General features: G+C 43.1%; 1 protein-coding gene across 1 annotated transcript in view; it reads left to right on the top strand.

The window, feature by feature from the left end:
* Positions 1-11186, top strand: part of LOC120017535 (regulator of microtubule dynamics protein 2-like) — a 68539-nt gene extending 57353 nt beyond the window's left edge. The window contains exons 6-11 of the mRNA XM_038960358.1: positions 6108-6183; positions 7372-7449; positions 8288-8386; positions 9980-10033; positions 10170-10250; positions 10383-11186. Of these exons, the coding sequence (XP_038816286.1) occupies positions 6108-6183; positions 7372-7449; positions 8288-8386; positions 9980-10033; positions 10170-10250; positions 10383-10439 (445 nt within the window). The 3' untranslated portion in view covers positions 10440-11186. The remainder of the gene's footprint in view (positions 1-6107; positions 6184-7371; positions 7450-8287; positions 8387-9979; positions 10034-10169; positions 10251-10382) is intronic.
* The last annotated feature ends 15080 nt before the right edge of the window (positions 11187-26266 follow it).

The raw sequence follows: 26266 nt of genomic DNA, 5'->3' as shown, positions 1-26266 counted from the left end.
CAAATTTAAAAAGAATAAAACCAGATAAAGGTCCTACAGACAGTTTACCCACATTACAGACAGTTTACCCACATTACAGACAGTTTACCCACATTACAGACAGTTTACCCACATTACAGACAGTTTACCCACATTACAGACAGTTTACCCACATTACAGACAGTTTACCCACATTACAGACAGTTACCCACATTACTGACAGTTACCCACATTACTGACAGTTACCCACATTACTGACAGTTACCCACATTACAGACAGTTACCCACATTACAGACAGTTACCCACATTACAGACAGTTACCCACATTACTGACAGTTACCCACATTACAGACAGTTACCCACACATCAATACATACACTACAAAACATCGAGAACACCTGCTCTGTCCGTGACAGACTGACCAGGTGAAAGCTGTGATTCGTTATTGTATGTCACTTGTTAAATCCACTTCAATCAGTGTAGATGAAGGGGAGGAGACAGGTTAAAGAAGTTTTTTTTAGCCTTGAGACAATTGAGACATGCATTGTGTATGTGTGACAAGATTTAAGTGCCTTTTTGAATGGGGTATGGTAGTAGGTGCCAGGCACACCGGTTTGTGACAAGAACTGCGACACTGCTGGGTTTTTCACGCTCAACAGTTTCCCGTGTGTATCAAGAATTATCCAGCACCCAAAGGACATCCAGCCAACTTGACACAAGCATTGCAGTCAACATGGGCAGTGTAGAGTGTGGAGTCCATGCCCTGATGAATTGGGGCAGAAAAGGGGTGTGTCACTCTATTAGGAAGGTGTTCCTAATGTTTGGTGTACTCAGTGTATACATATGCCAAAGATCTATTTAGGTCAGACAGGGGACAAACAAACCATTTATCCATCCATCCACCGGCCGTATTTATTCATTAACAGGTAGCTAGTTGGTCAGCGGTGTAGGACTTGCTACAACATCATCACACAGCAGAATGTTTTCATTGGAAGCCAGTCGGCTAAACGCTGCAGATAGCATCTCCGCTATCTCATCGCGAGCCAACCAGCGGTGGTGTAGCCGCACCTCGCGCTGCCATAAGAAAATAAACAAGTACCGTTTTGTTACCATTATATACAATTCGCCCACCATTTGCTTTGGCAGATAATAGATAAAGATGCTTTTGTAAGTGTGGTGTGGGTGGCACTTGATTTATCGCTGTCTTATTTTGCAACACCCACCGTATAGGTGGTTTTAAAGCACATATGAATCACATGGAGCATATGCAAATCGGTACACAGAGCATACACACAATCCTAATACTTTTTTGCTAATCAGGCAACAGAATGTGAACATTGGCGGTTGGCACAACACACTTTTCTCAGAACCCACAGCTACAGGCTGGGGATAAAACACACCATCTTCCACTGTTTTATTTTGCCCCTTCCTTGTTCCCAGTGTCCCTTGTATGTTAAAGCTGCATTCTGGGATTCGAAAAACAACTAAACACCACACCTCACTTGTTTTGGACTAACAATCCATGAAATCCAAGGGATTGTTTTGACCATATTTTGGAGCTATACACTGGCAACCATTCTAGAATTGAAATGACCATTGAACAGCTTCCTAAAGTACAGATTGGAGCTTTAATTGGGATAGAGAACAACGGAAAAGAGGGAAAGCAGCTGATCTTATCTCTCCTTCTCAAGTTGTTTAATGAGGAGCTTGTCTGGGAGGTTTCGCTATACCCGCAATAACATTGCTAAATGTGTACAACCGAAAGGTTGCTGGTTTGAATACCAGAGCCGACAAGGTGGGGAGAAAAATCTATCGCTGTGCCCTTGTCGGATGAGAGGGATTTACTCCAGACACCCGAACAGGCCCTCATCCCCGTCATTCGCAGAAAGTGACGGAGGTTGGAAAGAGACGGAGGTTGGGGTGCCTTGTGAGGATCCGGCGACGAGTGGCTAATCTGCCTTTGCCATCGGTACTATTGGCCAATGTACAATCTCTGGATAATAAAGTGGACGAACTACAAGCACGTATATCCTACCTACCGGATATTAAAAACTGTAATATCTTATGTTTCACTGAGTCGTGGCTGAATGACGAAATGAATAGCATACAGCTGGCGGGTTATGCACTGTATCGGCAGGATAGAACAGCAGCCTCTGGTGTCAGACAAGGGGTGTCAGCCTATGTATATTTGTAAACAGCAGCTGGTGCACTATATCTAAGGAAGTCTCAAGGTTTTGCTCGCCTGAGGTAGAATATCTGTAAGCTGTAGACCACACTACCTAGAGAGTTTTCATCTATATTCTTTGTAGCTGTCTATTTACCACCACAAACCGATGCTGGCACTAAGACCGCACTCAATGAGCTGTACACAGCCATAAGCAAACAGGAAAACGCTCATCCAAAGGTGGCGCTCCTAGTGGCCGGTGACTTTAATGCAGGGAAACTTAAATCCGTTTGACCTAACTTCCTGCTGTGCAAAATGTGCAACCAGAGGGGGAAACAACTCTAGACCACCTTTACTCAACACAAAGAGACGCGTACAAAGCTCTCCCTCGCCCTCCATTTGGAAAATCTGACCATAATTCTATCCTCTTGATTACTGCATACAAGCAAAAATTAAAGCAGAAAGCACCAGTGACTCAGTCAATAAAAAAGTGGTCATATGAAGCAGATGCTACAGGACTGTTTTGCTAAGATTGAATCGTACTACACCAGCTCCGACGCTCGTCTGATGTGGCAGGGCTTGCAAACTATTACAGATTACAAAGGGAAGCACGGCTGAGAGCTGCCCAGTGAAACGAGACTACCAGACGAGCTAAATAACTTCTATGCTCGCTTCGAGGCAAGTAACACTGAAACATGCACGAGAGCATCAGCTGTTCCGGACGACTGTGTGATCACGCTCTCCGCAGGGTCAGACGGGTTACCAGGACGTGTACTCAGAGCATGCGATGACCAACTGGCAAGTGTCTTCACTGACATTTTCAACTTCTCCCTGTCTGAGTCTGTAATGCCAACATGTTTCAAGCAGACCACCATAGTCCCTGTGCCCAAGAACACTAAGGTAACCTGCCTAAATACTTCCGACCCGTAGCACTCACGTCTGTAGCCATGAAATGCTTTGAAAGGCTGGTCATGGCTCACATCAACACCATTATCCCAGAAACCCTAGACCTACTCCAATTTGCATACCGCCCCAACAGATCTACTGATGATGCCATCTCTGTTGCACTCCACACTGCCCTTTCACACCTGGACAAAAGGAACACCTATTTTAGAATGCTGTTCATTGACTACAGCTCAGCGTTCAACACCATAGCTCATCACTAAGCTAAGGACCCTGGGACTCAACACCTCCCTCTGCAATTGGATCCTGGACTTCCTGACGGGCCGCCGCCCGGTGGTAAGGGTAGGTAACAACACATCCGCCACGCTGATCCTCAACACGGGGGCTCCTCGGGTGCGTGCTCAGTCCCCTCCCGTACTCCCTGTTCACTCATGACTGCATGGCCAGGCACGACTCCCAACACCATCATTTAAGTTTGCCGATGATACAACAGTGGTAGGCCTGATCACCGACAATGACAAGACAGCCTATAGGGAGGAGGTCAGAGACCTGATTGTGTGGTGCAAGGACAACAACCTCTCCCTCAACGTGATCAAGACAAAGGAAATGATTGTGGACTACAGGAAAAGGAGGACCGAGCACGCCCCCATTCTCATCAACGGGGCTGTAGTGGTGCAGGTTGAGAGCTTCAAGTTCCTTGGTGTCCACATCACCAACAAACTAACATGGTCCAAGCACACCAAGACAGTCGTGAAGAGGGAACGACAACACCTATTCAGGAGACGAAAAAAAATTGGCATGGGTCCTCAGATCCTCAAGGTTCTGCAGCTGCACCATCAAGAGCATCCTGACGGGTTATCTCTGCCTGGTATGGCAACTGCTCGGGCTCCGACATCAAGGTACTACAGAGAATAGTGTGTACGGCCCATTACGTCACTGAGGCCAAGCTTCCTGCCATCCAGGACCTTTATACCAGGCGGTGTCAGAGGAAGGCCCTAAAAATTGTCAAAGACTCCAGCCACCCTACTCATAGACTGTTCTCTCTGCTACCGCACAGCAAGCGGTACCGGAGCGCCAAGTCTAGGTCCAAGAGGCTTCTAAACAGCTTCTGCCCCCAAGCCATAAGACTCCTGAACATCTAATCAAATGACTACCCAGACTATTTGCATTGCCCCCCCCCCCCCCCCCCTCTTACGCTGCTGCTATACTGTTATTATCTATGCATAGTCACTTTAAAAACTCTACCTACATGTACATATTACCTCGACTAACCGGTGCCCCCGCACATTGACTCTGTACCTGTACCCCTGTATATAGCCTCTATATTGTTATGTTACTGCTGCTTTTTTTGGGGTATTTTTGATTTGAGCAACGCACTTAGCCCTAATTGATCCATGGGCGCTGTAAAATGGCGACCCTGGCCGTGACCCCACTCCCTACAGGTGTCTCAGGGCAAGTTGAGACGTGCAAAGAAACGCATTTCAATTGCACACTTGTGTGTAACAGGACAAATATAAGCATCCCCCAAATTTCTCTCTTTGTTATGGCAAGCCTAAATTAGTTCAGGAGTAAAAATGTGCTTAACAAGTCACATAATAAGTTGCATGGACTCACTCTGTGTGCAATAATAGTGTTTAACATGGTTTTTTGTAATGACTACCTCATTTCTGTACCCCACACTTACAATTATCTGTAAGGTCCCTCAGTCAAGCAGTGAATTTCAAACACAGATTTAACCACAAAGACCAGGGCGGTTTCCAATGCCTCGCAAAGAAGTGCACCTATTGGTAAATGGGTTAACATTTAAAAAGCAGACACTGAATATCCCTTTGAGCGTGGTGAAGTTATTCGTTACACTTTGGATGGTGTGTCAGTGCACCCAGTCACGACAAAAGATACAGGCGTCCTTCCTAACTCAGTTGCCGGAGGAAGGAAACTTCTCAAGGATTTCACCATGAGGCCAATGGTGACTTTTTAAAACAGTTACGGAGTTTAATGGCTGTGATGGGAGAAAACTGAAGATGGATCAACAACATTGTAGTTACTCCACAATACTTACCGAAATGACAGAGTGAATAGAAGGAAGTCTGTACATAATACAAATATTCCAAAACATGCATCCTGTTTGGAACAAGGTACTAAAGTAATACTGGCAAAAATGTGGCTTAGCAATTCACTTTTTGTCTCGAATACAAAGTGTTATGTTTGGAGCAAATCCAATACAACACATTCATGAGTAGCACTCTCCATATTTTCAAGCGTAGTGGTGGCTGCATCATGTTATGGGTATGCTTGTAATCATTAAGGACTGTGGAGTTTTTCAGGATAAAAAATAAATGTAATGGAGCTAAACATAGACAGAATCCTTGAGGAAAACCTGGTTCAGTCTGATTTCCACCAGACACTGAGTTTAATTCACCTTTCAGCAGGACAATAACCTTAAACACAAGGCCAAATCTACATTGGAGCTGCTTACAGTGGACAGTGAATGTTCCTGAGTGGCTGAGTTACAGTTTGAACTTAAATCTGCTTGAAAATCTATGGCAAGTTATATAAAAATGGTTGTCTAGCAATGATCAACAAACAATTTGACGGAGCTTAAAGCAATTTCAGGGAGAAAAAAATAGGCAAATGTTGCACAATCCAGGTGTGGAAAGCTCTTACAGACTTACTCAGACAGACCCACAGCTGTAATCGCTGCCAAAGGTGCTTCTTCTACAAAGTATTTGAAATAGAAGTATGAATACTTATGTAAATGCGATTATTTCTGTACTTCATTTTCAATAAATGAGCAACAATTTCTAAAAACATGTTTTCACTTTGTCATTATGGGGTATTGTGTGTAGATGGGTGAGGGGGGGAAAAATATATTTAATCCATTTTGAATTCAGTTGTAACACAACTAAATATGGAATAAGTCAAGGGGTATGAATACTTTCTGAGGGCACTATCTGTCTCTCACTTTCAAAAGGCTTCATTGGCATGACAAAATGACATATTCAAATTGCCAAAGCAACATTCTCGAGCAACTTTCTCAAGTCTCTGTCTCTGTTTCTCTAGGTACGCCATAATGTGTGGAATCATGACAGAGTACGAGACTGTGCAGAACAGGATAAAGAATGGCTACATCTTCAAAGTACGTGATTTTTTTTTTTGACAGACCGTCTACACACAAAGCCATATCTTTATGTAGTCACTGATTCAAGTGTTTGTTTTGTGTGTACTTGAAGCATGTCAGACCTTACCTACATTAGCAGCACCTGAGGTGATGGCAGGCACACAGATGGAATTGAGCAATAATAAGACAGGGTAACTGAGGTGAGGTCGGGGCGTGTGCTTTTCCAGAACTTCCCCTGTGGTCTCGCTCAGTCAGTGTTGGTTCCCAGCTATGTCGAGGGTCCTCCCCGGTCATACAACCACAAGTTGACAGCCGAAGAATCACCCTCGGTCTTATTTAGGTCAGGTATCCCTCAAATTAAATGTAATTTTCCCCCCTATAAATACGGTTATTGTCCGTGCTTGTATACACTGACTGCTGTACAGGCGTTACCCTTATTGACTGTGGGCTCTATTCAGATCACTCCCCTCACTGTCCAGCAGCATACCACCCTACATCCCACGGCTGGCTTGCCTCTGAAGCTAAGCAGGGTTTGTCCCTGGATGGGAGACCAGATGCTGCTGGTGTGGCACTCTTTCGGAGGAGGCACTCTTTCATCTGGTCTAAAAAAATATCCCAGTTCCCCAAGGCAGTGATTGGGGACATTGCCATGTGACGGGTGCTGTCTTTCGGATGAGACGTTAAACGGGTGTCCTGACTCTCTGGTCACCGAAGATCCCATGGCACTTATAATAAGAGTAGGGTGTTAACCCTGGTGTCCTGGCTAAATTCCCAATCTGGCCCTCAAACCATCATGGCCACCTAATCATCTCCAGCTTAAAATTGGCTGTTTTCTCTCCCCTGTAACTATTCCCCAGGTTGTTGCTGTTAATGAGAATGTGTTCTCGGTCAACTTACCTGCTAAAATAAGGGTTAAATAAATAAAACACCCAGATGCATGGGTTGCATAACAGCTGAGACTGGGGAAACCGCATGCAGCATTTATATAGAAAAAAAATGAGAGAGAGAGAGAAAAAAAAAAAGAACAGGGGGAGGGAAAAGGAAGAGGGTTGCATGACAAATAGGAGCTTGTGATGCATGTGCGTGTGTGAGATTTTTTTTGTGGCATAGTTGTGGGTAGGTGTGGAGCAGGACAGATCAGGTCAGAGGAAAATGTGTGGTGTGATGAATCGACGCTTAATGCTGTCTGTCCTCTTCTGTGTTCAGGATCATCTGGATAAGGCCATCGAGCTGAAACCACAGGATCCTATGTCTTACTACCTGCTGGGCCGCTGGTGCTATGCTGTATGTGACACACACACACACACACTAACCCAAGTCAACCATACAGTGAGGAATACGCTCCCTGAAAAGTGATCAATGTAGAAGCTTTGAGAAGGAGTCATTAGCCTATGGAACAATGGTGGTGGTCAACACACACAGATACACTCATTGACACACACACACACAAACACCCTCCACATACCCTCCCATGTGTAGCTAGCTGCAGTCCAAGATGAGTGGCTATTTCTCAGAAGCAGGAAGAAAAAGTCACACCTGATGTTTTGTGAGAGTGAATTTAAAGGGCTTTCTGCTCTGTGTTCATGTTAAACGTTGATCCACTGTTTACGTTCAGGCAGGGGCCTCTCTTTGAAAGGGCCCACAGTGACGGCAAGCCAGTGCTACACCTAAAATTGCACATTTCTAAGATGAAAGGGGCGGGGAAGGTACAGTGCGTGCGTTTGACCCAGCAAGTCCATCACATTAGGCCCATTATCTTATTCCTATAATCAAGTTTTATGGAAAAGGTGTGTGTGTGTGTGACTGTTTATCATGATGGGTCGGTTTGTGTTAGGATTAGAAACTGCTTCCATTGCGGATTATATTGTCTCCGCATCCTGAGTGACGGGGCTTTAGGAACATTGGTTAGTATTTTGGAACTGTCTTTCCATAGTGAAAAAATGAAAAAAAGTGGGGGAAAAGTCGTTTTCAGATCCTTTACTCCCATGACCCCCCCCTTGTTTAAATGCTACTTGCACTGTTTACACACTGTAGTGTGAGAATCATGTTCACACCATGTTGTTTTAAATGCTTATCTGATTTACCATGTTCTGAAAGGGCTCTATACACTGGTTCTGTTCAGGTGGCTCAGCTGTCCTGGATCGAGAGGAAAATCGCTGCCACATTGTTTGGAGAGCCTCCAAGTGCCACGGTCCAAGATGCGCTGAAGAACTTCCTCAAGGTACTGGGATTCCCCTTGCTACCACAGATTGTGGTGTTTGGCAGTACCTGTTAGTGGAGTAAAGCATGTCAGGCCTTGCAAATATAATTTACCAGTACATTTCTCATTTGCCCGACTGCTAGCTTTGAATATGGACAGCTACACTGTTTCTGTTACTTTCATAGTTCAGTACTGTATACTTTAGCCTGTTAGAATCATACAGTCTTTTCAAGTTTTATTTTATTTAAGTAGGCAAGTCAGTTAAGAACAAATTCTTATTTACAATGACGGCCTAGGAGCAGTGGGTTAACTACCTCGTTCAGGGGCAGAACGACTGATTTTTACCTTGTCCGCTCGGGGATTCGATCCAGCAACCTTTCGGTTACTGGTCCGACGCTCTAACCGCCCGGCTACCTGCCGCCCCAAGTTCTCTCTCTTTAACTCGGCTTTCCTGATCACTGTACATTTAAACTCGGAGAACTCCTCCCTGCGCACTTGCTGTTAGATCTCTGCTCTCTTTCATGCTCTCTCTCCAACCCATTGAAACATGTAGCGCACATCAGCCTATCGGGTTTTGTGTTGAGTCGGGATTTGCCCAGAGGTCACTTCTGCACCCAGATTGAAAGACCAAACCCCAAGTATTCAGAGGCTTAATCTGTCTTCCCATATTTCACATGTTTATATAGAGAGATGTGAAATTGCCCCTGGCCAAGATTCTCTTGCTTCATGCCTCTTCCTCACGCCGTGTGTATCTCACCCATCAATTGAATTTAAGTGGTCTCTGTTGTAACTTGTCTCTTCTGGCCGCAAGGACTCTGGTAGAGGCTGTTGAGCTTCAACAAACACATCCTGCTGTTATACAACCTGTGCCACTATAACCAAGTACACAAACCGTGACTACACACTACCTAGTGCCCAGGTGTTTCCCTAGTATTCTTCTCACTGTACTATTAATACTCAGGCTATATAGGGTCTGAATTAAGGTAAAGTCAAGTGAAATAGAATTGTCTACGGCTAGAGGCAGTATAGTGCTATGGTTAGTCCTTTCTGTAATTGTGTGTGCTGAGCAGGTTCTAAGTTTCAATTGCAGTCATTTGCCCAAATCCTGTACCAACCCCCCGTACCTGTCCTGGACTGATCTGATGCCATTAGAACGTAAACTGTGAGGCAGTGTTTTTGTTAGCGGTTGTGGTTTTGGTCCAATGGTCCAATGGAAGAATACAGACATGTTATTGTGCTATAGGAGGACAGGCTCGTTGTAAAGGCTGGAATGGAATCAATGGAACGGTATCAAACGTATGGGAACCACGTTTGACTCACTTCATTCCATTCCAGCCTTTACAATGAGGCCCGTCCTCCTATAGCTCTTCCCACCAGCCTACTCTGGCCTTATGGTAACACTTAACTCGGACATTCTCTAGGTTGGCGGGGGAGATTTGTGCTTACAATGCAGGGCTACCTTTTCACAAGAGTATGACTCTTAATCAGGATACAGAGATTCTGGACAGGGAGAGGGCATGTTGTCCCAGCCTCAGGAAGCTGAACTCCCGAAAGAGTTGATTGTCAACAAGTGCAGCGTTCTCGTGTTTTTATCATGTTTTCATTCTTTCACAGGTGGAGGAGATCCGTCCCAAGTACTCCAAGTTAAACTATGTGTTTTTAGCCAAGGTAAGTCGGACTGCCCGTGTTGTTGTAATGTTCGCCTCTTAGATGAATCTACAGTATATCCAATCATCAAACGGACTCTGTACGTGCACCCATGGTGATAATGATGAGGAGGAGGAATGTGTTTTTGATTGGTCAGTGTTACAGAGACCTGGGGCAGAAAGGTCAGGCCAGGAAGATGTGGGATGCTGCTGCCTCCATGGAAACCGTTTCCAAAGAGGTGGGTACTGACTGGATTGTCACTGGCTTATTCTCGTGCTCTAAAGCCTTAGTTTTCGCACGTTTTGTCATTGTTGTGGTTCAAAAAGAGACGGATTGTCTCTTTTTATTTCTCTCTCTCTCTCTCTCCAAGGATGAGGAGGCACAGAAGGAGCTTGACTACCTTCTCCCTGCGCTAGGTGTTTATTGAGGACGTTTCGAAATGGTTACGTCCTCTCGCTAGGGAGATACCCAGGATCCTCTTCACTGGAAGCCACACTATGAATGGAATCCAAATCAATGTCTTCTTTGATTACTGATGGGACAGTACCTTCAATGGGGGCTTCAACATTTTTGAAATACCGGACTCTTGCTAATACTCTCTGGGATTGGAGATGACTGGATCGGCTGTGCACGCTAGGGATCAGTGTTCTGGAGAACAAGTTTATCACAGACACAGCTTGATGTCTTGTAAAAGCAGATATCAAAATTCTTTGAGATCTGTTTGCTAAAGAGATTGTGGTAAAAGGGACAGTTTTGACCTATCAGCAAGCAGTTACACCCAGAATCCAATTTCATTGGCTGTTCCTATCTTTGATGTATGTCAATCAATGGTGTTCAATGGGATGTAGATTATCTCCCATCTCACCTTGAAGCAATCTGCAGTCGAGTGTGGAGGACCAGGCAATACTGTAGCTAGAAAATATTTGAATAATTGGTTTCAGAAATGAATATGGTCCCCTGTTAACTGCATACGTATCAATAATTATTCTTGATTCGTTTTTTTATTACACTGAAATAGCCTAGCCTAAGAACTGCTTTAAAAGAAAAATGTTGATGCCTGTTCTTTCTGTTTTAACCCATCTACCAATAAGTGCATTGGAAAACATCACTGGTCTTTGTGGTTGAATCTGTTTGAAATTCACTGCTCGACTGAGGGACCTTGTAGATAATTGTATGTGTGGGATACAGAGATGAGGTAGTCAATTCAAGACATCATGTTAAACACTATTATTGACCACAGTGAGTCTCATGTGACTTGTTAAGCACATTTTTACTCCTGAACTTATTTAGCCTTGGCATAACAAAGGGGTTGAATAGTTATTGACTCAAAAGATTTCAGCTTTTCATTTTTAATTTTTTAATAAAAAATTATTAAAAAAGGAAAAATTCAAGGGGTTTAACTACTTTCTGAAGGCACTATAACTATATGTTACCCTATTTCCTATAAAGTACACTACATTTGACCAGGGCCATAGTCCACTAAATATGGAATAGCGGCTCTGGTCAGATGTAGTGCACTAAATATGGAATAGCGGCTCTGGTCAGATGTAGTGCACTAAATTGGGAATAGGGGCTCTGGTCAGATCTAGTGCACTAAATAGGGAATAGGGGCTCTGGTCTGATGTAGTGCACTAAATAGGGAATAGGGGCTCTGGTCTGATGTAGTGCACTAAATAGGGAATAGGGGCTCTGGTCAGATCTAGTGCACTAAATAGGGAATAGGGGCTCTGGTCTGATGTAGTGCACTAAATAGGGAATAGAGGCTCTGGTCAGATGTAGTGCACTAAATAGGGAATAAGGTGCCATTTCAGATGCAGACTTGGACATTTTTGAAGTATTCTTTGACCTGCAATGAGTGGACCACTAGTGTAGCTCTGCTGGTTGGCAGGTGTTGTGTTCCTGTCACTGTTGTACATAGACTGAGATGATGGTCCCATCGGATAAGATGAAGGACTCGATAGGGGAAGAAACACGACTCCTAGGGAGAATCTCAATTTCATACTCGTCGCGTCCTCTCTCCTCTTCTCCTTCTCAATTGGAGGAGGTCAGAGGGAAGGGACCTCTGGCTTTCTCATCCAATGGGTTTTGAACATGAGGCGAGGAAAAAGGACTCGAGGAGTATGAAATTGAGATTCTCCATAGGAGTCAAGTTTCCTTCCCTATCAAGTCTTCTGGAAACCATTAACTGGTGCATACTTTATCTGAGAGGTGAAATACAAGAATGATATCATTTATTTTGCCTCAGATTTGTCTGCGTTCCAGTAATATGAATGTATGTTTTTGTTTTATCTAGGGTTGTACACATTGTACCCACTGGGCACACACTGGTTGAATGAATGTTGTTTCCACGTCATTTAAATGAAATTACATTGAACCAACTTGGAATAGATGTTGAATTGATGTCTATGCCCAGTGGGCAGTGAAGTAAATTTTAAGCAAAAGTCCCGATGGGGTGTGGTATATGGCCAATATACCACGGCTAAGGACTGTTCTTACGCACAACGCAATGCGGATTTCCTGGATACAGCCCATTAGCTGTGGTATATTGGTCATGTATTACAAACCCTGAGGTGCCTTATTGCTATTATAAACTGGTTACCAAAATCATTTGAGCAGTAAAAAGACATGTTTTGTCATACCCGTGGTATATGGTCTGATATACCACGGCTGTCAGCCAATCAGCATTCAGGGCTCTAACCACCCAGTTTATAATATCTTGTAAATTAAATACTGTACATAAAATATTATATAGACACTACTCGAGCCATGTATTTAGAAATGAAAATTCTATAGACACTACTGATCAATGTTATTTGAGTCTGCCTTTTTTCAATAAATACGTGAAATCGTGTGTGTGTGTGTGTGTGTGTGTGTGAGATTGGGGGGATGTTGCTGGAATACATGCACACACAACTATTTTTGTATGCAACACTTGATTAAAATCTAAACATTTTCATTCTATTATCAACCAAATATTTACCCTGGTCTCAGTCCAAATGTAATGGAATAGCAAGGTATGAAAGCAAGTTCTTGCTTGATTACCAAAGGTGAAGTGTGACGTTTTATTTGTACGCCCCCTTCCATTCCCCTTTTTGTGCAGACTGTGTAGTTTGTTCCCGAGCCAATTTAAATTTGTCACTGGATCAAATCCAGTCCGACTTCCCTCCAGTCTGGTCATGTTTCAGGTTATTGTTATGGCGTAGACTCATTCAATTACCTCCTAAAGGAACACAGGTGTTTGTTCAGTATTAAAATAACTCCAAATAAATCCTTGGAACGTTGGTTTAGCCTTATCATTTGTACCAAATTAATGGAACTTGCCTCCACACAGCAATGAACTACAGTAGTCCATGTCAGTGGAGTTAATCCTGTTGCAACTTCTTACCAAATGCCTCTTAATTTTCCAAAGTGGACTGAAAAGTTCATGTTAATGTCTTAATCACAACCCTGCTGCATACCACAATCACTAACTCTCCCTAACGTACTGTACTTGTCTCATGATCCTCAAAGGCCAAACAAATATACCAGTGGCTCAGGGAAATCATTAAGGGTTATTATCTCATCTGAACAACATAGTGTAGCTGCAAGTTACATAATTGGGAACTGTTCTCCTTTCCCTTCTCATAATGACCTAACTGGAAATGTTTGCGGTAGTTAATCATCTTGAAAGTAAGGTTTACTGGAAAACTTCTGCTAATGTGCACATTGCCTGTCTGGGAGGTTGGTCAACTATATCCTACTTTTGAGGAACTGTCATGAATTTATGATTGGCCATCACAGACACGACTGTCAGTATTTTTGGCTAATGGGAAATTGTGACGTAATGAGTCACAAAACCAAACTGTCATCAGTCATGCTATCAGGGATTAGGTCATATTCCTCACCACATACACAAAAAAATGCTGGGTTAAAATCAACCCAATTTGGGTTATTTGGTAACCCAGCGTTGGATAGATATTGGACAGAACACACGTTGGGTTATTTTGATCCAGCCAGTGTTGCATGAATAACCCAACATATTGGGTTAATTTAACCGTCAATTGGTTTATATTCACTTTCATGCTGAGTTGACCCAGCAGTTAGTTATTTTTTTTATGTAATCCATAGGTTATTTTCAGTAGGTGTGGCTTGCAGATAGCTATTTTTTTGCCACCCGTGACAGTAAATGTCATTATTGTTCATCATATTAAATTGGTACCCTGCTAATAAAAACGTAACTAAAATTTTTTTGTCATTACATATTGTGATGTATTATTAATTACATAATTGTTTTTCCACGGTCCGGGGCCTCCGGAGACGACCCACGGTCCGGAGCTTCCAAAGCTGCGTCCAGAACCAGAGCCGCCACCAAGGGTAGATGCCCAACCGGACCCTCCCCTATAGGTTCAGGTTTGCGGCCGGGAGTCCGCACCTTTGGGGGGGGTACTGTCACACCCTGACCTTAGATATCTCTGTTTTTCTTTATATTTTGGTTAGGTCGGTGTGACTAGGGTGGGTCCGCTAGTTTTGTATGTCTAGGGGTGTTGTAGGTCTAGGGGTTTTGTATGTCTATGTTGGCCTGATATGGATCATATTTAGGTAGCCATTTTCTTCGTTTGTGTTGTGGGATCTTGTCTACGTATTGTTGCCTTTGTGCACATCAGTAGCTTCACGTTTCGTTTGTGCTTTTGTTGTTTTTTGAAATTCAGGACAAAATGTTAATTGCTTTGCCAAATATTTTGTAGTATGTCTTTAGTGCCTTGTTGCATACATGTTGGATGTTTTTGAATATTTTTATTCTGTACAGGATTCCTTCTTTTCACTCTGCCATTTAAGTTAGTATTGTGGAGTAACTACATTGCTGTTGATCCATCCTCAGTTTTCTCCTATCACAACCATTAAACTCAAACTGTTTTAAAGTCCCCCATTTTCCTCATGGTGAAATCCCTGTGCGGTTTCCTTCCTCTCCAGCAACTGAGTTAGGAAGGACGCCTGTTTCTTTGTAGTGACTGGGTGTATTGATACACCATCCAAAGTGTAATTAATAACTTCACCAACCTCAAAGGGATATTCAATGTCTGCTTTTTTTGTACCCATCTACCAATATGTGCCCTTCTTTGCGAGGCATTGGAAAACCTCCCTGGTCTTTTTGGTTGAATCTGTTTGAAATTCACTGCTCGACTGAGGGACCTTACAGATAATTGAATGTGTGGGGTATGTTTGGGGCAAATCCAACACAACACATTACTGAGTATCACTCCATATTTTCAAGCAAAGTGGTGGCTGCTTCATGTTATGGTTATGCTTATAATCGTTAAGAACTGGGAAGTTTTTGAGAATAAAAAAGAAACAGAATGGAGCTCAGCACAGGCAAAATCCTAGAGGAAAACCTGGTTGTCTGCTTTCCACCAGACACTGGGAGATGAATTCACCTTTCAACAGGACAATAACCTAAAACACAAGGCCAAGTCTACTGTACACTGGAGTTGCTTACCAAGAAGACAGTGAATGTTCCTGAGTGGTTGTCATGCAATGATCAACAACCAAATTTACAGAGCTTGAAGAGTTTTGAAAATAATAATGAGCAAACATTGTACAATCCAGGTGTGCAAACATCTTAGAGACTTACCCAGAAAGACTCACAGCTGTAATCACAGCTAAAGGTGATTCTAACATGTATTGACTTGGGGTTGTGGATACTTATGTAAATGAGATATTTCTGTATTTCATTTTCAATGAATTAGCAAAAATATCTTTGTCATTATGAGGTAATTGTGTGTGGATGGGGCAGCCAACCTGAAAGAGCTTGAGAAGATCTGCAGAGAAGAATGGGAGAAACTCCCCAAATGCAGGTGTGCCAAGCTTGTAGTGTCGTTGCGAGGGTTTGAGGCCATTATATGGACCGATATGAGTACCAACAGAAACTGTATTTGAATGTAAAAAATGTTTAAAGACATTGAATTTGAATTCAATATTTTTGCATTTCTAATCCACAAATGGAATATTTTAATTAATGAATTGAACTTCTATTTCATTATTTGAAACTGAATTGAATTAATATTGCATTCCGTTTTAAAATTCAATTTCAATGTATTTAAATATACAATTTCAATATTTATATATTCCATTTCAGGGGTGGAGCAGAGAGAGAGACACAGCTGCATGTGAGCTCTCACATTTTTCAACATGTTTTTTACAAAACGATAGATCTAGAGTTAAATAAACTTGGATTTTTCGGCAGCGACATTTGCAGGATGCTACCCTCCACAGCATGGCCTTAACTGGAGGGATTACTGCTTTCCTTTTTCCAAGCTATATGGAGGGTGCTCTAGCAAACAAACAGCAGAGACCTGAGGACACCATCCAACCTGGAACTGAGCTTGCTAGGTCAGACCAGATACAACTTCAATTAGCACGGAGGTGTGAAGTGAGAGGTGTTCAATGCCTTTGGGCCTAACAAGTGGGAGGAGACTTTGAAGCCATCCACTGGCATTATTTACAAGAAATCTGCTTCCAGAAATAAAAGCTTCTCCCACGTGGGTGTGACATCTACTCCCGCTGCCTGCTGCACTGCTGCTTGGATTCCACCTGCCGATCTGTTCACGGTCTGTCCTGTCCTGTCTCCCCATGTCTGGTACAGGTACCCCAACACACTCCCCCCCCCTCTCCCCTGAGCTTTTGCTCGCCTCCAGCACACACGCACTGTTGGGGCGAGTGACTCTGAACTTACAATGTCTAGCCCCAAGTCGTTATATATATTTTTTAATTCTTCTGCATTTTGCTATTTTACTATTTGCCTCATGACTCCTGCATCCTTTGTTGACTGTGAACTTTCTTTACCCAACCTTGGGACAGACTGTGTTTGTTCCCACACTCGGGACTGACTCTATTGATTACATGTACTTTTGGCCTCCCATCCTATTCTAACCACCTCTCGCTGGCTTTGTATTCGTGTTAGCTGATGAAATTGCTGTACAATATGATCTTGTTGCCATCTGATGCACATTCAGATGTCATAAATCAGCACTGCAGAGCTCTCCCTGTCCTATGCCGTGTCTTGATTGTATTACTGTTGATGATATCTGGAAATGTGCATGTACACCCTGGCCCAACTACTGTTGCTAGCCCCAATTCTGACTTGTCCTCTGATATCTGCTTCACTGATTTCTGCTCTCATAAAATCCTGGGTTTTCTGTACATTAACACTAGAAGCTTATTACCTAAAATGGATCAATTGAAAATGTGGGTTCACAGCTCCAATCCAGATGTGTTGGTCATTACTGAGACGTGGTTAAGGAAGAGTGTTTTGAATACTGATGTTAACCTTTCTGGTTATAACCTTTTTCGGCAAGACAGATCTTCCAAAGGTGGAGGAGTGGCTATATTTACCAAGGATCACCTTCAGTGCTCAGTTGTCTACACCAAGTCTGTCCCCAAACCATTTGATTTGCTGGTTTTAAGCATTAAACCTTCAAATGGCTCTTTGTTGACTGTTGCTGGGTGCTATTGTCCTCCATCAGCAAAGGCCTGTACCCTAACTGCCCAAAGCTCTCTCCTAGACCCTTACACTAAGTATGAATCTGTCCTGCTAGGTGACCGAAATGCTTAAACCACCTGACCAAGTCCTAAAGCAAATCTTTCTCAGATTATTACCAATCCCACAAGGTATGACTCCAAACACCCAGAAAAGGCTACTCTCCTCGATGTTATCCTTTCTCGCCCCGGGGTTCCGCTAGCGGAACACCCACAACATTCCGCTGCCTTCGCAGAGCGCGAAATTCAAAAATATTTTTTAGAAATATTTAACTTCCACACATTAACAAGTCCAATACAGCAAATGAAAGATAAACATCTTGTGAATTCAGCCAACATGTCCGATTTTTAAAATGTTTTACAGCGAAAACACAATAAATATTTATGTTAGCTCACGACAACAGCCAAACACACAACGCCATGTTTTCACCGCCAACATAGCTTTCACAAAAGCCACAAATAGAGATACAATTAATCACTAACCTTTGAAAACTTCATCAGATGACAGTCTTATAACATCATGTTATACAATACATTTATGTTTTGTTCGAAAATGTGCATATTTAGAGGTATAAATCGTAGTTTTACATTGCAGTCACCGTCACAAATAGCACCAAAACAGACAGAATAATTACAGAGAGCAACGTGAAATACATAAATACTCATCATAAAACATTTATGAAAAATACATGTTGTACAGCAAATGAAAGATAAACATCTTGTGAATCCAGCCAATATTTCCGATTTTTTAAGTGTTTTACAGCGAAAACACAATATAGAATTATATTAGCTCATCACAATAGCCAAACACACAAAGCTATTTATCCACCGCCAGCATAGATTTCACAAAAACAGCAATATAGATAAAATGAATCACTAACCTTTGGACAACTTCATCAGATGACAGTCTTATAACATCATGTTATACAATACATTTATGTTTTGTTCAAAAATGTGCATATTTAGAGCTGCAAATCGTGGTTATACATTGTGAATATGTAGCAACAATTCACCAAAATCTCCGGAGATATTTTGGACAGTCACCTAATCTAATCAAAGAACTCATCATAAACATTACTAAAAAATACATGTTGTACAGCAAATGAAAGATACACTGGTTCTTAATGCAACCGCTGTGTTAGATTTTTAAAAATAACTTTACTACAACATACAAAATGCATTATTGTGAGACAGCGCTCACATATTCCCCGCCCTGTTAGGGTCAACATATTCCACAGAAATACGAAATAACATCATAAATTGTGTCTTACTTTTGCTGAGCTTCCATCAGAATGTTGTGCAAGGAGTCCTTGGTCCAGAATAAATCGTTGTTTGGTTTTAGAATGTCCATTTCTTCTTTCATATTAGCAACTTTGTCTAGCCATGTCGAGCTCACGTGTCCAAGAAAACGTTGCGCTTGGAACGAAAAATTCCAAAAGTCCCAATAAACGTTGAATAAACTGATCAAACTTGGTTGAAAAATCCTACTTTATGATGTTTTTCTCAAATGTATCAAATAAAATCAGAGCCAGAGATATTCGCCGTGTATACCGAACGCTTTTCAGAAGACAATGTCGAGCTCCTTTGCGCGCCGTGGAAAACTGACAAAATGGCTGACCTGTCACTCCAAAAGCTCTTATTCGGCCTCAGATCAAGCTAGACACCCCATTCAACCTTCCACTGCCTGTTGACATCTAGTGGAAGGCGTATGAAGTGCATACAGATCCATAAATGAAAGCCAGTTGAATAGGCAGGCCCTGACACAGAGCCTCGTTTTCAGATTTTTCACTTCCTGTATGGAAGTTTGCTGCCAAATGAGTTCTGTTTTACTCACAGATATAATTCAAACAGTTTTAGAAACTTCAGAGTGTTTTCTATCCAATAGTAATAATAATATGCATATTGTATGATCTAGAACAGAGTACGAGGCCGTTTAATTTGGGCACGATTTTTTCCCAAAGTGAAAATAGCGCCCCCTACTCACTAACAGGTTATCCTCACAAATAATCCTGATAAGTATTAGTCTGGTGTTTTCTGTAATGACTTTAATGATCACTGTTTTACAGCCTGTGTTCGTAATGGCTGCTCAGTGGAACGACCTGTCCTGATTTGTCATAGATGCTTGATAAAAAACTGAGCAAGCCTTCCTTCATGAACTGGCCTCCGTAAAATGGTACAGAATCAGCTTGATCCCCTCTGTCGAAGACGCTTGGACCTTCTTTTTTAATATTTTCAGTGGTATTGTTAACAAACACGCCCTCATAAAGAAAATGAGAATTAAAAACAGGTTCAGCCCCTTGTTCGAACGTGATCTTGCAGAGTTACTCCACCTCAAGAATTGCATTTGGCGAAAGGATCGGCACACGCTCTCGTTCAGGCAAATGAGAAATCAGTGCACTCAGGCTATCTGGAAGGCCTAAGTTAGTTACATTAAGGAGCAGTTCTCTCTCTGTGGGTCTAACCCCAAGAAGTTCTGGAAAACGGTTAAAGACCTGGAGAATAAACCCTCCTCCTCACAGCTGCCCATGTCCCTTAATGTTGATGATGTGGTTGTTACTGACAAGAAGCACATGGCTGAGCTTTTTAATCACCACTTCATTAAGTCAGGATTCCTATTTGACTTAGCCATGCCTCCTTGCCCATCCAATATTTCCTCATCTCCCACCCCTTCTAATGCAACTATCCCCGATGCTTCTCCCTCTTTTTCCCCTGCCCTGCTACAAAGTTTCTCCCTGCAGGCAGTCACTGAGTCCGTGTTGCTAAAGGAGCTCCTGAAACTTGACCCCAAATAACATCTGGGTCAGATGATTTAGACCCTTTCTTCTTTAAGGTTGTTGCCCTATCATCGCCAAGCCCGTCTCTCCTTTCTGAGGAGGTTCCCATTGCTTGGAAGGCAGCCACGGTTCATTCTTTATTTAAAGGGGGAGATCAGGCTGATCCTAATTGTTATAGGCCTATTTCTATTTTGCTCTGTTTATCAAAAGTGTTGGAAAAAATAATCAACTGACTGGCTTGCTTGATGTCTATAGTATTCTCTCTGGTATGCAATCTGGTTTCCTCTCAGGTTATGGATGTGTCACTGCAACCTTAAAGGTCCTCAATGATGTCATCATTGCCCTTGATTCTAAGCAATGTTGTGCTGCTATTTTTATTGATTTGGCCAAAGCTTTTGATACGGTAGACCATTCCATTCTTGTGGGCCAGCTAAGGAGTATTTGTGTCTCTGAGGGGTCTTTGGCCTGGTTTGCTAACTACCTCTCTCAAAGAGTGCAGTCTATAAAATCAGAACATCTGCTGTCTCAGCCACTGCCTTTCACCAAGGGAGTACCCCAAGGCTTGATCCTAGGCCCCACGCTTTTCACAATTTATATCAAAAACATATCTCAGGCAGTAGGAAGCTCTCTCATCCATTTATATGCAGATGATACAGTCTTATACTGACCAGCAAGCTTTCTCTACCCTTAACCTTGTTCTGAACACCTCCAAAACAAAGCTCATGTGGTTTGGTAAGAAGAATGCCCCTCTCCCCACATGTGTGATTACTACGTCTGACGGTTTAGAGCTTGAGGTAGTCACCTCATAAAAGTACTTGGGAGTATGGCTAGATGGTACACTGTCCTTCTCTCAGTACATATCAGAGCTGCAGGCTAAAGTTAAATCTAGACTTGGTTACCTCTATCGTAATCGCTCCTCATTCACCCCAGCTGCCAAATTAACTCTGATTCAGATGACCATCCTGCCCATGCTAGATTACTGAGACGTAATTTATAGATCGGCAGGTAAGGGTGCTCTCGAGCGGCTAGATGTTCTTTACCGTTCGGCCATCAGATTTGCCACCAATGCTCCTTATATGACACATCACTCCACTCTATACTCCTCTGTAAACTGGTCATCTCTGTATACCCGTCACAAGACCCACTGGTTGATGCTTATTTATAAAACCTTCTTAGGCCTCACTCTCCCCTATCTGAGATATCTACTGCAGCCCTCATCCTACACATACAACACCCATTCTGCCAGTCACATTCTGTTAATGGTCCCCTAAGCACACACATCCATGGCTCGCTCGTCTTTTCAGTTCGCTGCAGCTAGCGACTGGAACGAGCTGCAACAAACACTCAAGCTGGACAGTTTTATCTCAATCTCTTCATTCAAAGACTCAATCATGGACACTCTTATTGACAGTTGTGGCTGTTTTGTGTGATGTATTGTTGTCTCTACCTTCTTGCCCTTTATGCTGTTGTCTGTGCCGAATAATGTTTGTACCATGTTTTGTGCTGCTACCATGTTGTGTTGCTACCATGTTGTTGTTATGTTGTGTTGCTAACATGCTGTGTTGTCATGTGTTGCTGCCTTGTTATGTTGTTGTCTTAGGTCTCTCTTTATGTAGTGTTGGGTTGTCTCTCATGTTGTGATGTGTGTTTTGTCCTGTATTTATATTTTATTTTAAATCCCAACCCCCATCCCCGCAGGAGGCCTTTTGCCTTTTGGTAGCCCGTCATTGTAAATAAGAATTTGTTTTTAACTGACTTGCCTAGTTAAATAAAGTTTAAATTAAAATAAAATAACAAAATATGGTAGATATTGTCTGTGTCAAGTCTCAAAACGATCTTTTCAAGTTGACCAAAGTTTCATATATTCAACTTCTCCGATGCATTCAGATTCAGTTATTTAAATTCCGAGACAACATCCTGGTACTTTGCCAGCCAGGAAAGATAGAGAACAGATAGAATCAAACGCTCTCTGTGGTAGACTGAAGCTAGCGGTACCAACAGAGTGTTCATTAAGAACACTGTCCTAATATCGAGTTGGAACCCCTCTATTGCCCCCAGAACAGCCTCAATTCGTCAGGGCATGGACACTATACAAGGTGACGAAAGCGTTCCACCGTGATGCTGGCCCATGTTCACTCCAATGCTTCCCACAGTTGTGTCAAGTTGGCTGGATGTCTTTTGGATGGTGGGCCATTCTTGATACACAAAGGGAACTGTTGAGTGTGAAAAACCCACTAGCGTTGCAGTCCTTGACACAAACCGGTGTGCCTGCCACCTACTACCATTTCCCATTCAAAAGCACTTAAATCTGTTTTCTTAACCATTCACCCTCAATGGCACACATACACAATCTATTTCTCTAATTGTCTCAAGGCTTAAAAATCCTTCTTTAACCAGTCTCCTCCCCTTAATCTACACTGATTGAAGTGGATTTAACAAGTGACATCAATAAGGGATCATAGCTTTCATGTATTCAGTCTGTCATGCAAAGAGCAGGTGTTCATAATGTAATGTACACTCAGTGTAAATAGTTCATTTGAATATTCAAATAAATGGAAATTGAATTTTAAAACTGAATGCAATAGTCATTTAATTATGTTTCAAATCATGAAATACAAATGTAATTATGAGTTAAATGATTAAATTTGTGCTTTACAAATTCAAATACAGTTTCTGTTGGCACTGAAATCGATCCATACAATTAACACACAACTGTCCCTCTCTTCCATTCCTCCATTCAACTCTCTTCCCAGTGCAATAACGACACAAGGCGAGACCCAGATGCAGACACGGGAGGCAGATGGTTTGAACTCTGATATTTATTATAGTCCAAGGGGTAGGCAAAAGGCAGGTCGGGGACAGGAAAGAGTTCAAACCAGGTCAGAGTCCAAAATGGTACATGGCAGTAGGCAGGCTCGAGGTCAAGTACAGGCAGAATGGTCAGGCAGGCGGGCTCAGAGTCAGGACAGGCAAGGGTCAGAACCAGAAGGACGACAAAAACATGGGAGCTATGAGAAAACCGCTGGTTTACCTGGCAAACAAGATGAAGTTGCACAGACAGACAGAAAACACAGGTATAAATACACAGGGGATAATGGGGAAGATGGGCAACACCTGGAGGGGGTGGAGACAAGCACAAGGACAGGTGAAACAGATCAGGGTGTGACAAGTGCTCCAAGAAAGCCCCACCCATATACATCCATCCTTATGAAATTTATCCTAATAAAATAATAAAATACCAAATACAGTGAGTGCCTTCAGAAAGTATTCATACCCTTTGATTTGTTCCATATTTAGTTGTGTTACAGCCAATTCAAAATGGATGACATTTATATTTGTCACACCCTTCTACACACAATACCCCATAATGACAAAGTGAAAACATGTTTTTAGAAATGTTTGCTAATTTATTGAAAATGAAATACAGAAATATACATTTACATAAGCATTCACACCCCTGAGTCAATACATGTTAGAATCACCTTTGGCAGTGATTACAGCTGTGATTTTTCTCTGAGTAAGTCTCTAAGAGGTTTGCACACCTGGCTTGAAAAATATTTGCACATTATTGTTAAACATTTTTTTCAAGCTCTGTCAAGTTGGTTGTTGATCATTGCTAGGCAGCCATTTTCAAGTCTTGCCATATATTTTTTAAGCCAATTTAAGTAAAAACTGTAACTAGGCCACTCAGGAACATTTAACCTCGTCTTGGTAAGCAACTCCAGTGTATATTTGGCTTTGTGTTTTAGGTTGTCCTGCTGAAAGGTGAATTTGTCTCCCAGTGTCTGTGGAAAGCAGACTGAACTAGGATTTTGCCTATGCTTAGCTCTATTCCATTTATTTTTTGGCAAAAAAAGTCCATAGTCCTTGCCGATGACAAGCATACCCATAATATGATGCAGACACCACCGTGCTTGAAAATATGAAGAGTGGTACTTATGTAACAGGGTTGGTTATGTTTCCACTTGCCTCTAAAGAAATGTGTATTTAATGTTCAAACATTCTTATTGGTTAGTTCAACTCTGATGACAATAGGGTGTGTTGTGATTGGCCCCGCTTGCAGATAGGGGGAGATCGTGAACGTCAGGTCCTCCCAGTAGGAAAATGTGATGCAAGGGGTAGGTCACGTTCTGAATACTGTTTTCTATTTTCTATTTTCCAATGTGTACAAGTTTGCTGTACGTTACTGACTTATACATGTGTGGGTATATGGTACCTGTTAGGGATTGAGGGGCTTTCTGGGATGTGCTTTGGCATATGATTGCTGTAAATAAGTGTGTTAGCTAGCATACACCGATGTCATGGTCACATAAGCCACTGCTAACACAGTTGTCATGCTACAGATTTTGCTGTCGACAGCCATCAATACTGTTAAGCCCTGCACAACTAACGTGCTGTTTCCCATTTAACAACAGAAATAAATGATGCTCAACTGGGACCACTGGCCGAAGTGATTTATTTTGAGAAAACACAACGCATGGAGAGTACATTATACATCTGTTACACTTAGTTATCTGTTGTGTTGGATTTGCCCCAAACATTACACTGCATTCAGGACATGAAAACCTTCCTGGTCTTTGTGTTTGAAATTTACTACTCGACTGAGGGACCTTACAGATAATTTGTATGTGTGGGGTACAGAGATGATGTAGTCATTCAAAAATCATGTTAAACACTATTATTGCACACAGAGTGAGTCCATGTGTCACGGTTTTCTTCCATAGGTGAAGGAGAGGACCAAAATGCAGCGCGGCTAGTGTTCAACATGTTTAATTAGACGAATAAACGGTAACACTAATACAAGTACCAAAATAACAAATGTGAAAAACCGAGACAGCCCTATCTGGTGCAGACAAAACACAGAGACAGGAAACAATCACCCACAAAATCCCAACACAAAACAAGCCACCTATATATGATTCTCAATCAGGGACAACGATAGACAGCTGCCTCTGATTGAGAACCATATTAGGCTGAACATAGAAACAGACAAACTAGACACACAACATAGAATTCCCACCCAGCTCACGTCCTGACCAACACTAAACAAGCAAAACACATAAGAACTCTGGTCAGGACGTTACAGTACCCCCCTCCTGAGGTGCGGACTCCGAACGCACCCCTAAAACTCAAGAGGAGGGTCTGGGTGGGCATCTGTCCGCGGTGGCGGCTCCGGCGCAGGACGAGGACACCACTCTACCACTGTCTTTGTCCCCCTCCTTAGCGTCCTTTGAGTGGCGACCCTCGCCCCCGACCTTGGTCTAGGAACCTTCACCAAGGCCCCCCCTAGATAGAGGAGATAGCTCAGGACAGAGAGGTAGCTCAAGACAGAGAGGTAGCTCCAGACAGAGAGGTAGCTCCAGACAGAGAGGTAGCTCCGGACTGAAGGGCGGCTCCGGACTGAAGGGCGGCTCCGGACTGAAGGGCGGCTCCGGACTGAAGGGTGGCTCCGGACTGGAGGGCGGCTCCGGACTGGAGGGCGGCTCATGACTGGAGGGCGGCTCATGACTGGAGGGCGGCTCATGACTGGAAGGCGGCTCATGACTGGAAGGCGGCTCATGACTGGAAGGCGGCTCATGACTGGAAGGCGGCTCATGACTGGAAGGCGGCTCTGGCAGCTCCTGACTGGCTGGCGGCTCTGGCAGCTCCTGACTGGCTGGCGGCTCTGGCAGCTCCTGACTGGCTGGCGGCTCTGGCAGCTCCTGACTGGCTGGCGGCTCTGGCAGCTCCTGACTGGCTGGCGGCTCTGGCAGCTCCTGACTGGCTGGCGGCTCTGGCAGCTCCTGACTGGCTGGCGGCTCTGGCAGCTCCTGACTGGCTGGCGGCTCTAGCGGCTCCTGACTGACGGACGGCTCTAACGGCTCGGGACAGACGGGCGACTCAGACGGCGCTGGGCAGACGGATGGCTCAGACGGCACTGGGCAGACGGATGGCTCAGACGGCGCTGGGCAGACGGATAGCTCAGACG

The sequence above is a fragment of the Salvelinus namaycush genome, chromosome 22 (assembly GCF_016432855.1).
Source record: "Salvelinus namaycush isolate Seneca chromosome 22, SaNama_1.0, whole genome shotgun sequence".
NCBI classification, from domain to species: domain Eukaryota; kingdom Metazoa; phylum Chordata; class Actinopteri; order Salmoniformes; family Salmonidae; genus Salvelinus; species Salvelinus namaycush.
Note: the sequence above shows the minus strand (reverse complement) of the source record. Positions and strands in the feature narration are given on the sequence as shown.